A 16,314-nucleotide genomic window follows, 5' to 3' on the forward strand; every position below is an offset into this window, starting at 1 on the left:
AAATCCTGTCTAAAGTCCCTCTCCAGCTCTCTTGGAGCCCCTTTGAGCACTGGAAGGGGCTCTGAGCTCTCCTTGGAGCATTTTCTTCTCCAGGCTGAGGATTTGGAAGGGGAGAAAACTGATCAGACCAGCCAGAGGGCTGGGGACCAGCAGAGCCAGATAACTGTGCTGTGATATTGTGATGCTTCAAGATCTCCTCCATCCCTGGAAAGCTCTGGCTGGGCCCTTCCCAAGGCAGATATGGGGCTCTTTGTCTTTTAAATTGCATCAGAAAAAAAAGAGAATTGTTTAAGCTTGCACTGTTATAACAAAAACTGGGAATGCTTTAAACTACATGACTACAACCATTTCCACTCCTTCAGAAGGAGCAAGGGAAAGCCAGGTGAGCATGAAGAGATGAGGGCAAGAATTTTAAAAGTTGTCTTCCTAAAGTTATAAACACCAAAGGACATGCTGAAATATGAAATATGAAAATATTCAGCTATGGGGAAAGAGAAGGAAATACCTAGAACTGTTGCAACAATGAATGTGCCAAGTTTAGAACATCTTTAAGTCATCCTCACTTTCTGGAATTAGATTGTGCAATTTTTTTTTTTTTCTAGCAAATAAATGAGTTTTGTTTTTGATGAAGAAACACTAGAGCTCCCTTCTATTTCACTCTGAAAGAACTACAAAAGTGAAATGTGGAACTCGTTCTTCCATGCCAATGATTAGAAGCCCAAAATACATCTGTTCCACATGATCAGCTTCAGCTCTGCTTTCACAGAAGAACAGCTATATTTGTAGTTACTCTAAATGCATTCCTGTTGATTTCATTCTTGTGTATTCTAGCATGTAAAGTCAGAAAAAAGGTCACAATCTTGATTAAAACCAAGCTGCAAGTGTCCATATTTTAAGGGGAAAATGCAGCAATATTAAGCTGAATCTGCAAATTTGATTAGCAGTGATGCACGAGTATCAGAACTCACCACAACACAGGAGCTGTAAAGACAGAGGATGCCCATCAGTGTCAGAACAAACCCTTGGATTTACTGCCTGGCCTTCTGAGCTCATTTACAGCTCTGAATAATTTTTTAGGGGCCCAATTTGACTTTTTTAGCGGTCTTTTCTGCTATAGCTGCTGCAGAATCCAGTTTACTTGCAATTGGTTTTCAGAATCTCAATTCCTGGCTGATTTCCCCCCCCAGCTTGTTAATAACTGTCTTAACTCCTGAAATCTAGGTGGCACTGCAAATTATTAAGTGAATTTCAGTTTTGGGGAATGAGTTATGAAGGTATTTTAACCTGTGTTGTGAATTCATTCTTGAATTCCACTACTGTTTCATTGGAATTCTGCAGTGAGTTCTTGAGAACAAGGATAATTTATGTACAAGAATGCCTTAAAATAAGCCCCCATAATTACAAAAATGCAGTGTTTAAATTTATAGTAAAAACCCACACACTGCTGGCAAAACTAGAACTGCATCTGGAAAACATTAAGAATGCTATTAAAATAGTCTAGCATAAACTAGAAATGAGACTGAAATTACAGTGTTGCTTACTTAACCATTTTTAGGAAGTGTATTTTGAATATGATCTACTTTCCTATTTGATTTTTTGATAAAGCACTGTACTAGGTCTTATTTACCAGTGAGAATACCTTACTTACTCTGTTGTCTATTTCAGACAAATCCATGGCTCGGATTTTTGTAAGTGTCTTGTTACAGTTGTTGATAATTTGAAACACAATCAGGTGGTTGCTGGTCCAGCTATCAGGAAAAAAGGTAACAGGGATATCTCAAAGGAGAATAAAAATCACAGCAATTAAAAACTTATTTTATTAAAAAGATGAAATGTTTTCAACCATTGAAAAATTACGTTTTTATAAAAACAGAAAATAGGCAAAATACCCATTTGTCTTCTATTTACATATACAATATTTCTCATTGTATAAAATTATTTACAATATATAAAAAAATTACAGTAAATAGGTTACTTTCTTACAAGACATCAAGCCCTGTACTTCTAGTGTAGATCATGGCAAACAAGAATACTATTGCACCTGTGAACCAAACAGTCTAACAAGAGGAGTGTTCTCTTAGCCATGCCTTCAACTGAGATCTAAACTAACATCGTTAGCTACAGAAACATTCATTTAATCTCTTCTAGGGTCAACTTCAGGCAGTTTCCATACAAACATTGTCTTGTAAAGCTTAGGAACGGGCAGTTAGAATCGGGGGGAGGGGGGAAAAAAAAAATAAAAAACATATTTACAGCTTCTTCTATACAATCTGTATGGAGTCTTACGGAGTTTACCCTTCACAGAAGCTGCATAAATTATTAACCCCTTGTCCTCCTTGCTGACCGGGACGGGCAGGTCCCTGCCTGGGGCACGGCTGAGCATCCTCGCGTGGGATCCTCCGCGTCCGTCCTGGCGCGTCGGGCGGTGCCTTCCCTGTGTAGTACCAGCTACAGATTCCTCACCCCTGTGCACCTGAGCAGTCAAACACGGTCCCGCTGGCGGCACGGTGGGCTACATGTGCCGCTTCATGTGCAGGGCCAGGTGGTCCGAGCGGGAGAAGGCCCGGTCGCACAGGTGGCACTGGAAGGGCCGGTGGCCCGTGTGCTTGCGGTAGTGCCGGGTGAGCTCGTCCGAGCGCGCGAATTTCCAGCCGCAGCCTTCCCAGTTGCAGTGGTAGGGCTTCTCACCTGTTCGGGGAGACGGGACAGCGTGACTCAGCGTGGCATCACACTCCGGGCAACCTGCCGGGGTTTGTTGTGGCGTATCCCGGTACGCGCTACCAAGATCCAACTGCTTGTAAGCTCAGTTATTAGAAATACCTTTACTATAAACCCCTTCCTCCAAAGCCCTTTCTGTATCCCTGTACTTGCTACCAAGATCTAACTGCTTGTAAGCTCAGTTACTACAAATTCCTTTACTGTAAAGCCCCTTCTGTATCCCTGTACTTGCTACCAAGATCCAACTGCTTGTAAGCTCAGTTACTAGAAATACCTTTACTATAAACCCCTTCCTCCAAAGCCTTTCTGTATCCCTGTATTCGCTACCAAGATCCAACTGCTTGTAAGCTCAATTACTAGAAATGCCATTACTATAAAGCCCTTTTCTCCAAAGCCCTCTCTAAAGCTTTTTCTCCAAAGATTTTCGCCTATAGCTGCAGTGAAAATCTTTGGAGAAAAGGCTTTAGAAGCCCTTAGAAAAGCTTTGACCACATAGGTAAACACCTGGATGTTACAGAGCTGTGAATTTAACAGACTACAGGGTAAAAGCCTGGGCTGGAAACTGGTTTTATTTTTACACGGGGTTATCCCAAGCGGCACACAGCACATCTCCACACCAAGGCCATCAGCAATAATTACCTGTGTGCGTCCTGAGGTGAGCCTTCAGGTGTGAGCTCTTGGTGTAGGTCTTCCCACAGCCCGCGTAGCTGCACGTGTGGGTGGCCGTCCTCTTCCTCGGCCAGGACCGCCGTCCCCGCTTGGGTTTGGAGTCCAGCAGCTCCAGAGGGGAGGAAGGAGGGGTGAGCATGCCCCGAGGAGCTGAGGGCTGTAAGGGCAGGCTGTCCTCGAAAAGGCCAAACTGGGAGGTGTTCTGGTACTGGAGGTGGGTCTGCGGGTGGTGGAAGCCGGAGGCCGGGTGGTAGCTCTGCTGGTAGGACACGGACGAGGGGCACATCATCTGCGTGTGGCACTCGCTCACCATGAGATCGTCGGGGCTCAGCGGGGGCGTCTCTGCCCCGGGGATCTGCGGGGAGCTGGCCACCCGCGGCTGCTCGTAGGCCATCATGCACGTCGCGTTGCCCTCCTGCTTGATCTTTGGGCAAGCCTGGGGCACCAGACCCAGCACCGGTCCATAATTGTCCATGTCGGGCTCGGGCTTAATGTTCTCAACGAACTGCGGGCCCCCGAAGGTGGGTGTCACGAAGAAGCGGCCGTGGACGCTGCCAGGGGGGCAATAGTTGGAGTCCATCTCGGAGCGCATCATCTCCGGCACGATGCCGGCGTTGTAGGGCGGGGGGCTGCCCTGCTCCAGGGCATCGTAGCATCCCGGGGACGGGTTTGTCTGGTAAAAGCCACCGCTGTCGCCTTGGGCAGGGGGATAATCCCCGCCGGCAGCGCCCTGGCCGTAGCCATCGCTGCCCATGGAAAGGATAAAATCCAGCACGTTGTTGAGATCCTCATCCTCTTTGCGCGGCGAGAGGCCGCCCCAGGTGCCGCCGGGGGTCTTGGCCTCCTGCTCACACTTCCACCTCTGGGGAGAGAGAGAAAAGGGACAGGGTTAGAGGCGCCGCTCGGCCGGGGGGACGCGGCGGGGACGGGCTCGGGGCGCGGGGCCGTCGGTGCCGCCGGGGACACTCACTTCGTGCAGGGCTTTCTCGCGGCACGGGCTGGCGAAGGTGGCGAAGGAGGGCAGGGCGGTGTCGCTCAGCGCCATGGTGCGGGACGAGCGCGGCCGGCCGCCCTCCGCACCTTATAACGCGGGCGCGGGCGGCCTCAGGCCAATTGCGAGGAGCGGAGGAAACGCGTCCCGGACGGGGCGGGCGGGAGGCAGCGGCTCGGGCGCAGCCTAAATTTAGCCCCGGTATAAAAGGACGCGGCGGCGGCGGCGGTCCCAGCCCGAGCGGGGCGGAGCGGAGCGGGGACGGGCCCCCTCCGCAGCCCTCCCCTCGCTGCGGGGCAGGGGCGGCCCGGGAGCCGCGACCCCCGGGTGGGACAGGGGCCGGAGAGCCGCGACCCCCGGGCAGGGCAGGGGCCAGAGAGCCGCGACCCCCGGGTGGGACAGGGACCAGAGAGCCGCGACCCCCAGTTCGAGCAGGGGGACATTGAGGGGTCTCTGCCACAAGTGAGCTTAGGGAACGCCAAGGGATCTCTGCTCCCTGCTGCAGGGACCTTGTGCTGTGCTAAGAGACACCGTGAGGGTCTTGGGTAGGATAAGGGGACCCTGCCCTGGAAACAGCGAGGGAGCATCTGTGACATGGGAGGACACTGATAGCTACGAGCTTTAACAGGGACTGTGCTGTGGGAAGGCAGCACTGAGGGGTCCTTGCCCTGGGGACACTGAGAATGACACCAAGAATTAGGGGTTTAATCCCCCCACACCTCAGAGCAGCTGTCCCACAACCCAGCCTCATCCCTGGGGCATGTGGTGCAGCCAGAATGAGAAAAAGAGTGTGGGGGAAGAGTGGAAGGTGTCAGGAGAACAGTGGGGGAGAGAGGCATACCCTGCTCCCATGGGTAAACTGAGCTGAGGATCAGGTCCCTTGGCACACTGGTCACCCTAAAGGTCCCTGATGCACCTTAGTGCTGACAGAAAGGTGTTTGATGCCACTCTTGTACGGTCTTTGCTGGAGTTTTACATTTAATGGAAGTCCAGATCTGTAGCAGAATTTCCATTTGCTGCACGAAGATTGCCAAAATCAATGTTGCAATGTGACATTATGAGAGAAAGAATGCACGTAGCTTCTGTGATCTCTGCTGGTCGTAAGCAATTTATGGTCTTGGGGTTGATTTTTCAGAAGGGAACATTGTTCTTCTCCCTTACCTTGGCCTCTAGCTCAGATGCTGACTCTGAAGGAGCAATTCTCCTATAACTCCTGATAACGTGCTCCAGACTCCTGTTTCTGAGGATCGTGGCTGCTTGGCCACCATCCAGGAGCAAAAGTGACAGATCTGAAAGGGGAAATCTATGATCTGTCAAGGGATAGATTGATTCTTTGTGAGCCTGTTCAAAGAAAGCTGTGCTTTCTCCTTTGCCCCTCTGTATTGCAAAGGAAATTTTAGAGGGGTTTCTAAGTGAGCTGGAAACCAGGAGGGTGCAGGAGAGCAGCTCTCAGGTTTAGGGGAAGGAACAATGCCCTTGATGGGCTCTGGTTCTCCCAAGCACTTCGAGCCTGTTCACCAGAGCCCATCCCAGGCTTGTGGCTGTGTTTAACCACCTCGGGAAAACTCGGTTGCTAGGGTGAGTAAATGATCGTTTCAATAGCCACACGTGTTTTAAAACCAGGAATATCTCTTGTTTAACTTTCTATAGCTTTCATTCTCAAGGTTCACAGGTTGGCCAGAAGGAGCAGCCAAACTTCTGTGACTGGAGCAGAATCAATACACTGAATGCATGGTAACGCTGTACACAAAGATGTGTGACTCATGGCTCTGCAATGTCACACTTGTGTAATCTTTCAATGTAAACTCTTTTCCTCTAATAAAACGTCCGTAAGTGAATGATACGTATATATGGGGCTGTGAGTCAGCCAAGAAAATATACTCTGATGAATTCAGAATGAATGTGAATACTCCCCTGATAACACACCCTGAATGTCTGTGTCAGTTCATGTGCTTGTGATTTCAGCAACAGCTATAACAAAATATTTTGTTTCTAGGATATACAACTGGACGTGTAGGTTTCACTGAGAAGCTCCAATTGGATTGCAGGAGACACTGCAAGGACTTTTGTTTATGGCTCCATCACCAAACTCTGCATTTTCTTTGTGTAAAGGAAAAGTTTCGTGGGCAGAGAGGATGAAAGCCAAGCACACAAAATAATAAATTCGCCGCCTTCAGTTTCTTTTTTGTTTTCAAGAAAAGCAGTTAGGCTAAAAATTGAGAGCTGCACTAAACCTGGGGAGACAAATGTGAGAATTTATTTACCTTGTGAGTCACCGGTTCTGCGCAAATTGAGAACAACTTTGCCATGACCTTCCACTCGCTCTGTGACAGTTGTGCTGACATTTTCTGGCTTTTTGCTGCTCACAACTCTTATTTTAAATACCTAAACGCAAAGATCCTGGCAGTGATCTCACTTAGCATAGATCAGGAGTGATGCCACTGGTGTATAAATGTGAAGAATGTGAGATTAGAAAGTATTTGTTAATCTTCTGTGGGTAGAGGAGAGCTAAATGATGTGTGATTTGTCTTCCAGCCAAAGTAAACACGGACTCAGCCATTTTTTATATGGCAAAGTTCATTTTCCTAGGTGTTGCTGCTGCTGTCTCTTGTTGCTTTTAGATCAAGGAGGAACTTTTTGAGATTTTGTATGTTAACAGAAGAGCCCAAGCGAGGGCTGGATGGGTTGGTGCAATACCCACTCACCTGGCAGCCCCAGCTCTGAGTCATTGCAGAACTCAAACAAACACAAAGCTCCTTCCTCAGGGATTGTTCTCAGAAAGTCCTGATTGCACCCAGAGCAAACTAGCAATAATAGTAATACCAGGGTAAACGAACCTGAAAATGACACCTCTTAGCACCTAGAGTACACAGTGCAGGTAACACCGTGACCAACCCCTTCACGTTGAAATAAGACAGAGGATTTCCTTGCCTGCCTCTCAAATTGTCACAGTTCTGTTGACTATACTCTTTTTTTTTTTTTTCTATTTTAAACTTCAGGTTCTGAGTAGGCACATTTTAGAATCTGCTGTCAAGGAAGTTGATAAAACGATGTAAACAACCACATAAAATGAAATATACAGGTATCTGTCAGAGACACGCATCTTAATTTGGGGAGAGTGATTTAATCCTGTAGGTCTTTTGTCTGAATAAAGTAACATCATGAATTAATTGGAGAAAGGAACCTTTTGGACCAGACCTTTCATGACTGGAGCTGATTCCCATGCAGGGACTGACAGATGAAGGTGAGCCATCTCTTTGATGAGCTGAAGTGGCTCATTAAGTATTTTTGGAAAACATATTTTCCTTTAATAATTTTTATTTCGCAGTGATTCTCCTCTGAGCTATTTCCATAGTCTTTCTTGAGGTCTGAGCGCTGCAAAAGTGGAGTAGCAGACAAACATGAGTCACTTCTCTGTAAGGATTTGACTCGTGCCCTTTGTCATGATCTGCTGAGGAGCTGCTTGGCAAAGCCTCCTCTCCCCCAGCTCTGTGCCATGGAGGGACAGGACACAGGGATGGGTCCCACTGCCAGAGGGATGGCATGGATGGGATGGATGGGATGGATGGGATGGATGGGATATTGGTCAGGAATTGTTCCCTGCGAGGGTGCAGAGGCTGGGATAGAATTCCTGCATCAGCTGTGGCTGCCCCTGGATCCCTGGCAGTGCCCAAGGCCAGGCTGGAGCATGGGAGGTGTCCCTGCCATGGCAGGGGTGGCACTGGGTGTGATTTAATGTCCCTTCCAACCCAAACCATTCCATGATATTCCCTCAGCTCCCCAGTCCTGGCCAGCACCACCCCCTGCACTCAGGTTTGGCTCCCAGCCTTCCTGAGAAGGTTGAATTTATGAAAATGTGGAAGCAGAGCACAGCTGGGATATGGGGGAAGAGTGGAGCAAAGCCCTGGGAGACCTGGTGGGAATGTTGGTGTCAGGAAGCATCAAGAGAGAATTGGAACCACTGGGAGAGATGCAGCTGGTTTGGGGTTGCACAGGGAGGCTGTGAAAAATGCCATCAAACAAGATGTCTGAGAGCAGAGCAATTCTGGTGTCACAGGTTTTCTGAACAATTCCCTGTTGGCCTATGTAGGAACCTGTTTTTGTCCATGCCAAAAAAGCAGGACATGTTCCATTCCTAGAGCTGTGGCCTTCAGCTTCTCTGCCATGAGCTTCTCTATTGCCATGAGGTTTGTGTCTACCTGGATACTTTAAATAATCCTTTAACAATGACATGCTCTTCAAATTATGCTGCACTTCTGTGATCCTTTTAATCTAGGGCTTTATCAGAAACAATTTCTGTTTTCTTCCAGGTCATTGTTAACAACATTGAATGGTAAGTAATGATAAAAAAAAAAATCAAGAACCAATAAACCGGCTTGATTAAAATCTAAATTCCATTTCCAGATGTGCTGGCCTGTGGTTGGACCAGTTTGCATGTGCACACCATGTCAGTTTGTCATTTCTTAGTGTGAAAATCACCCTGCACCAAGGCACGTACTTACTCACAACACCATCACAAACGTCACCAACCAAACCATCTTTATTTAGAATTCTTTTTATGTCTCAAGTCCTCCCTGTCTTTGCCCAGGTTTATGTAACACTGACAGGCATATCTAGGTCATTCTGTTTACCCTGTTGCAGTATTGACATAATATTAACATTCTCCAAGTCACCTGGGGCTTCCCCACTGCTCTGAAATGAATTGATAATAAACATTAACCATCTGGAGATGTCCTTAGTTGGTTCTTTGGAAACACTCACTTCTAAATTACCCAGACCTGGCAACTTAATACTGTTTGAGATGAGTAGCAGTTGTTTTAACATCCTCCTTAGTTACTGTAATGGAAAGTATTTCAACATCATTATTGTCTGATCTCGATACAGCATCTGGCTTTTTCCCAAAGAGAGAACAGAAATATTTTTTAGCACTTCTGCTTTTTCAACGTGATTATTGGCAGTTCTATCCCTTCCATTCCTTGTGATGGCAATCTTAGTGAAAGCCTTGTTAACTCAGCTCCCAAAAGATTAGCAAAAGTCAAGCTCTGACGCTTCCAACCTGCTTTAGCAAGGCAGAGTCCCATCAATGCAGAGGGAAACCAGCTTAAATTCCATTTCAATATGTAAGTCAAACTATATAAATAAAAATATGCAAGAAAACATGTTCATGGTTGAATAAATCATGCAAAAATCCAGCTATTTAGCGAATATAATTGAGGTAATTACGTATTGCTACTTGAATTTGCTGTGTGAAGAACGATAGCATTCAGCTGTAAATGATTTTTTGTAATTTTTGATCTGGGGACTCTTCAAACCTAAATAACATATGCCACTTTTTCAATGATCAGCTTTGATTAGGTATGTAGCTGTGTTTCTGCCAGCTTTTACTGACGTGTGCTGAATGCCCATATGTTGTACTGCAGATGTCCCTTTCAGCTGTCAATTAAAACATGTTTGAAAAAACTTTCTTTTTTTTTTTTTTTTTTTGTTTTACAGAACTGTGAACTGATACCACAGTTTCCAAAACTTGGCAAGCATGCTTGAAATGTCAGTCACTGATCATGACAAGTAGTTTTCAGTTGCTGCCAAATACTTCAGATTACAGAAGCAAATATTTGGTGAAGAAATGGGCAATTGGGGCATGGAATAACAGAAGCACAGGGCAGAAGTACCTATGTGATTTCATTCAGAAAAATTACTCTGGTGATTAACAAATATTTAATGGGCTCTACAAGATCAGAAACCCAAGAGGATGAAACTCATTTAATGCTGGAATACAGGAGTGTTCATACTGGTTGTGTTGTTGTTCCTGGCCTCCATTTTTAATAGAAAATTTGTATAATTGTTAGAGATGACAGGAGGAAAAGGGAAAGGGTGTCTTATCTGTCATGTCCACTTAGGACAGCGAGAGTTGTCAGATGTGCCAAGCTGACTGGGTTTAGAAGTGAGAACACTTTGGGGTTTAATAAATGCAGGAGGAAAAAAAAATCTGTTTGAGGGGACATCAAAGCCCTAATCAGCTGCTTTTTTTCCTCTTTTTAGTTTGTGAGATCTGTTGCAGTCTGAGTCAGCAAGGATGCAGGTGCCCTTCTAAGCAGAGATTTTTGCCACTTTGAAGTTGACATGTTGTAACTGGGGGAGTGGGAGAGGAGACTGGACAAAGCTTAAAAATGAGAGAATTACAGAATTACTGAGGAGCGAGGAGGGCTCTGGGGTTGTTTCCCTTGTTGGCATGTAAAATATTGGTCATAGGTTATGGTTGGATCTGATAAGAGGAGCTTTATTCACCAAATACACAAAGCAGGAGCTCATGGAGGGTGTGGGTTGCAAAGCCTTGATTAACATGTGGGGTTTAGTTCTCCTTTATAAAACATCATCTTTGTACTGCACCTGTATGATTTATTAGTCATAAGTCCCAGAGTAAAGTAATGGGAAATATTGGAGCAAGCATTTCATTAACCATGACGCTGTTAATTGGTATTGCTGGCTGCCTGGAATTACTTTCCCTGTTTGAATACATGGAAGTGTGAATCAGAGGCATGAATTGGCCAGTGAGAGGAAGACAGGCAGCTCTGCAGGACAGGCTGCACATACAGAGCAGCTGATTTCATTTGTCTTCCTGAACTCTCAAGTCCTTGCAGACTTACATCACTGAAATATTCAATATGGTATATAATTTTTTTCCATTATCACAATTATTTATATAATTATGGTTAAGCTTTGAAGCTTCAGTGGGATATTTTGGGATAGACTTTTTTTCCAGATGCTTGTGTTCTTTGTTGTGATAATTTTTTTTTTTTCTTGAGCTATTAATGCCTACATTTTAGGATATTTATATATTTAAATTCCTGGCTCTGTCTGAGCTTAGGAACAGTGCTTTGTGTTTCATAAAAAATGCTATTCAGGAACAAAACTTCAGCTTATTTTGTTCCACACACCTGAACTTTTACTCAAAATTGTTGGGCTAATGCCTGTGAGGAATGTTGGAATCCAGCACCACTTGTCAGGGTTAATACTGATCAAAATTATTAATATTTGGTGCTGTAGTATGTAAAGCAATTGTAGCTGAAGAGAACAACGCTGTTGAAACCCCTTGAACGGTTACAGCTACTCTTGAGCAATAAAATGCTTTTTCAAGGGACAGCCTGATACAATGCAACTTTGTAGAATGAGTTGTGAAATTCTCTTTTCATTTGCCACATAAAGCGCCAAATAAATGTTTGTAATAAAAACACAAGCCTGGGAAGAATGTGTTTTGCCAATTACAGCATAATGTGAGCTACAAAGAAGTGTTCAGCATGGCCTGCATGGGGCTGTTAGTGTCAGGTTACAGCAGGCAAAAAGGTGCCTTAATTTACCAAATAACCGGCGTGGGTTTTAGCCCACATTTGCAAGGAAAATCACTTCTTTGAGAGAAAAGATGGGCCTAACCCCATGCAAAATGGATTTGGTGAGGAGGGGGGACTGCAGGGCTCTGATTGATGGTGAGTGGCCAATGCTCCTCTTGTGGTTGCCACACGCATCCCCTGCAGCTGGGCCTGAACCTCCTCCAGCAGAAGTGGTCCAAGCCACACTGGCCCTGATGGTGACAATTTAAGGGGGCCCTTTCACCTATTGCTCAAGAACCTTCCACGATTCGCCTCGTTCCCCTTTTCAGGTTTCACATCACAGAAAAAAAAAAAAAAAAAAAGAGGTTTTTATTTTTTTCAGCACAACTTTTACTTCGGCCTAAAGTTAGACACCGAAACGCGCCAGGCCCAGGGCTCGACTCGGCCCGACAAAACTCTAGAAATAAAACCCTGGGTCCTGCTCGCTGGAAACTCAATAAGAGCTGCCTTGTGCTCAGCCTCTCCGCGGGCTGTTTTCTGTCTTTTTCTGCTCGAAAACCACCTGCTCTGAGGGGATGGCAAAGCATCTCATTCACATGGAGTCAGCGGGAAGCGGCGGCCAAGAGGCAGCGGCGAGTGTGAGCGAGAGGGGATCCTTGCAGCCTTTATATACCAGAGTTATTTTTAACCACAGCCTCCATGCTTATTACAGAGTTTCCTCTCTCAGACGCTCAGGAAGCCCACTTGGCTCTGTTTCCTGCTAACATTCAGCCCTGGCTCACAAAATCTTTGAGAACAACAGGCCTGAGACTGCTCGGCTCCATTAAAAAAACTGGCAGCTTTTCAAGCCCTGACAGAAAACCTTTGAAAACTCTGGATTTCCTCCAGCTAACGTATGAGGCTCCTACATCAGTGACAAATTAGACTGAAACAGCACAAAACACTCCTATGTAAATAGCCCTTTTTTCTGCGTTCGCTCTTTTAATAGTTCAAACATTATTTATAGTGATTTCTCTGGGTGGAAAAATATTTTTATATTTTTCCAAAGATGGGTTGTAGTGAAATGTTTTCTTTGTTTGTTTGGATTTTGATGTTTTCTTTTTTCCTTCGAGAATTTCGTGACAGTTTTCTTAGGCTCCAGGAGTAACCTTTTCTTCCTGGAAACCAGGACAAAATGGCTGTTGTGAGTTCTTCACTGAAAGACCTCTGTCCACAAGTCTCCAAATGCTGCCATTCCCCAGCTATTAAATAATCGTTGTAACAGGCACGACTGAGTTCTGATTTCCTGAGAGACAACAGGAGAGGTCAGCTGCACTTCATCCTGACTTCCCACATGCCTTTTACGTGTAACGTAAATTGTATTGAATTTTTTCTTGCAGGGTTTTCACTTCAATTCCAAAGGGACTCCTACTTTCAAAATTGCTTTCAAGTATCAAAATAAATGTGATTTCATGGCTGAGAATGCTGTTTTATTCCTGCATTGCCATTGTGCAGCTTCCTAAGAAATCTTAATGTTAAGTGACTGCTTGTATCTGTGAGTAAAAATGACCTGGAATCATACATGGTAAATCCAGATCATTAGACTGGTGGGATTTACTGATTTTCTAGGAGTATTTCCAGTATTTCTGCATCAGCATCACCTTAAATGTTATTTATTGCCCTGGGCACGAGCAGGAGCCATCAGTAACTCCTCCATGTCCTGTGTAGTCCCAGTGTTTGTCTCAGAGTACTTGGTGGGAGCAAGTTCACTGGAGCAGGAGGATTTCCCTGACTTGTCCATTTTCTGGGCAGTCAAAAGCATCTCAGCAAGGTGGTTTTGTTCTCTCCTCCCAATTTTAATCATCCCCAGAATAAGGAGAAAGTGATGGGGAATCCATCCCTCCCTGCGATGATAAGGCCACTTCTCACCCAGCTAAAGGCAGCTGTAGCTAATTCTATTGCAGCCCTACAAATCCAAGGAATTCTCTTCCGTTTTCTCCTTAAAGGATTACCTTCACTCCCTCAGTTGTGCCCTGAACCACTGGATTATGCCTATTTACTGTTTTTGAGGCTGACCACCCCTGTGGGCTTTGTGTGACAGCAGCATTTTTGCCCTCTGCCTTTCCTTTGGAGCCTGGCTGTTGTGTGAGAGCATCTCCAGTGGAAAAGCTCATCTGTACCATGAATATCTCAGTGCCACTGCTCAGACAGCCGTGCTCTGCTGTACCAGACACAAGGAAACGCTCAACAGGGAGCTGAGGGTATCAAGCATGATCTTGAGCAAGTAACTCCCACCATCTCTCAGCCACCATCTCTGCTATGACCCTTGTTCTGATTGAAATCACTCTACTGCCTGATTTATCTGCATTTCACACAGATGTGGCTGACTTGTGCAGTTGAGGATTACTCTTGTGAGAACAGAAAAGTGTAAACAGCTCCTACGTGTGAAAGAATTGATTTCCATTTTTTTCCTTTTTTTTTTTAGCTTTTAGTAACTCGTTGTGCAGTTCAGTTGTTGCTTTTTGGGGCTTTTATCTCACATCATACCCAACAATGAGGTTTTTGGCTGTGCCAAGGCTGCCCTTTTGAATGGATCTTGGCAAGTGAGCCTTTTAAATCCTGCGTATCATTTTGGCAAAGCAATCCTTATTTTGCAAATGTGAAATGGTTCCAGTCATAGCTTCCAGCATTTGCCCTTGTAGTTTATGGAACAAGTGGTATGGAATAGCAGATTCACGTTTATTTTCAGGCAGGAAGCCAGTAGTGCAAGAATGCCTCGTGAACTGAAGGGTCAGGGTGAAATCTTTTAAAAAAGAACCAAGGTGGTTGGGCTGCGTTTATCAGGCACAGCCCAGAGGTCTAAAAACGACTTGTTTTGATGCTATTTGGAGCTCACTATAATGAAAAAGTGACTTTGTGCAGATTGACTTTCTGCGTCACAGCCCATCTTGGGACAGCAATACCAGCAAGGACAATTAGTTTAACCGTTGTTCACAATTGCTGTTTGTTTGTACTCAGTGGTTTCTGGTAGAAGCTGCAGGATGACCCTTCCATTCCCCCTCCTGCCAGCAGCCTCAGTAATTGCCTACTAGTCACTGAGGGAACAGACTCACCAAGGATTTTCAAAGCTCACTTTCCCTCCTTCAAATATAACTGAAATTTATAGCTAGCAGCTTCTAAAATAACTCACATCACTACCACCTCCAAAAACAGCTCTGCAACCATGTGGCCTTGTGGTTATGGCTCTGGGGTTGTGGTGGTGAAGTCAGAGATTCAAATCCAGTTGTAGGGAGATAAAAAGCTTCAAAGAAAGTGAAACTGCTTTTGCCTTGATTAGGTGGCAATAATAACACCTCGTTTTGCTTACACCTGAAAAGCCAAACTCATGGCCAAAAATCAGGTGCAATGCAGGATTCCATGTCACAGCAAGAGATGCGCTGGGTGCCAAAGCATGCGGTTGCTATGAGGACAGCTCATGCCAAGTGTCATGTCTGACGTGTTTTGCTTCTCCTGGTACATAATATTGAGGTGTGGGATGACAAAAGTCAAAGCCTGAAGCCTTCACAGCCACCACAGACAGAGACTGGTGAGGTCCACTCTATTTTTCAATGCACCTTTTGGTTGAGGGGCTGTTTCAGATAGGAAAGGATTTTGTTTCCTTAAGCTGCCCAGAGCTCTCTCTCTCTCTAAGCATTTAAGCAACATTTGCAGTCCTGCAAGAATCCCATGGTTCTACACTAGAAATTGTTATTATTGTACAATAATTAGTAAATGCAAATACAGTAATAGCTTATGATTTTACATTGTACAGGAATTACAATTAGAAGGGGCCAAATAAAAACCAGACAGCTTTATAAGCAGATGGCCTTAGCCCTCAACACCAAAATTATCTAAACCTGAATTAGATGTAAATAGATTTCTGAGTTATTTGGCACAAGAAACATCTGGAAAGCTCTGACTTCCTCCTCAATATGCAGAATTTTCACAAAGCCATTGCTGTCCTGCTGGCTATAGCCAGTCAATATATTTTACCTATAGCCAGTCAATATATTTCAAAAACTGGGCCAGTTCTGGCTTTAGGAGGGACCTCCCTACCTGCCCCAAAGAAATCCCACCCCAAGCCCCTCTAAAACTCCAGCCTGTGGTGTTAGTTCTTAGTTTTGTATCTCTCACTGACACTGGAATTAATTCCCACTCTTTACACAGGGTATGAGAGGAATTTTAACTTGAGAGCGAAGGTCAGGTTTAAGTCCCACTTCATTGTACACAGGATGTAAATGTGAAGGAATATTTCAGGCATAAATGTCTACAAACTCTCTGCTACAGATGATAACAAGAGGAGTGCACAGAGCTATTAATCCTAAGAATAGCTGTTACTGGGTTAGGAGGACATCCAGAAACGAGCATGACACGTTTTCTGATTTATTTAGTAGCATCCCATTGGGAAAACACAGAGATGATAATGTGCATCAATGGTACATATTGGCTCTGCAGGAAAATCCAGACCTCATTCCTTGGTGACAAGCTTGGCAGATTATTTCTTGAACTGCATCAAGATTAAGTCTGCAGCAGAGACAGATCTGAAGCATTTACAGAAAGAGAACTGATGTTTCCATTGTTGGAATCCAGTGG

At 45.1% G+C, this 16,314-nt stretch overlaps 1 protein-coding gene across 1 annotated transcript; it reads right to left on the reverse strand.

Moving 5' to 3' along the window:
• Positions 1–1,799: 1,799 nt before the first annotated feature.
• KLF2 (KLF transcription factor 2) lies at positions 1,800–4,498 on the reverse strand. Its single transcript, XM_064734175.1, has 3 exons — positions 4,358–4,498; positions 3,358–4,249; positions 1,800–2,688 (listed from the first exon to the last, which is right to left on the reverse strand). The coding sequence occupies exons 1-3, from the start codon at positions 4,430–4,432 to the stop codon at positions 2,513–2,515; spliced, it is 1,143 nt and encodes a 380-aa protein (XP_064590245.1). The 5' UTR covers positions 4,433–4,498; the 3' UTR covers positions 1,800–2,512.
• Positions 4,499–16,314: the final 11,816 nt, after the last annotated feature.

Source organism: Zonotrichia leucophrys, chromosome 28, assembly GCF_028769735.1.
Source record: "Zonotrichia leucophrys gambelii isolate GWCS_2022_RI chromosome 28, RI_Zleu_2.0, whole genome shotgun sequence".
Classification (NCBI taxonomy): domain Eukaryota; kingdom Metazoa; phylum Chordata; class Aves; order Passeriformes; family Passerellidae; genus Zonotrichia; species Zonotrichia leucophrys.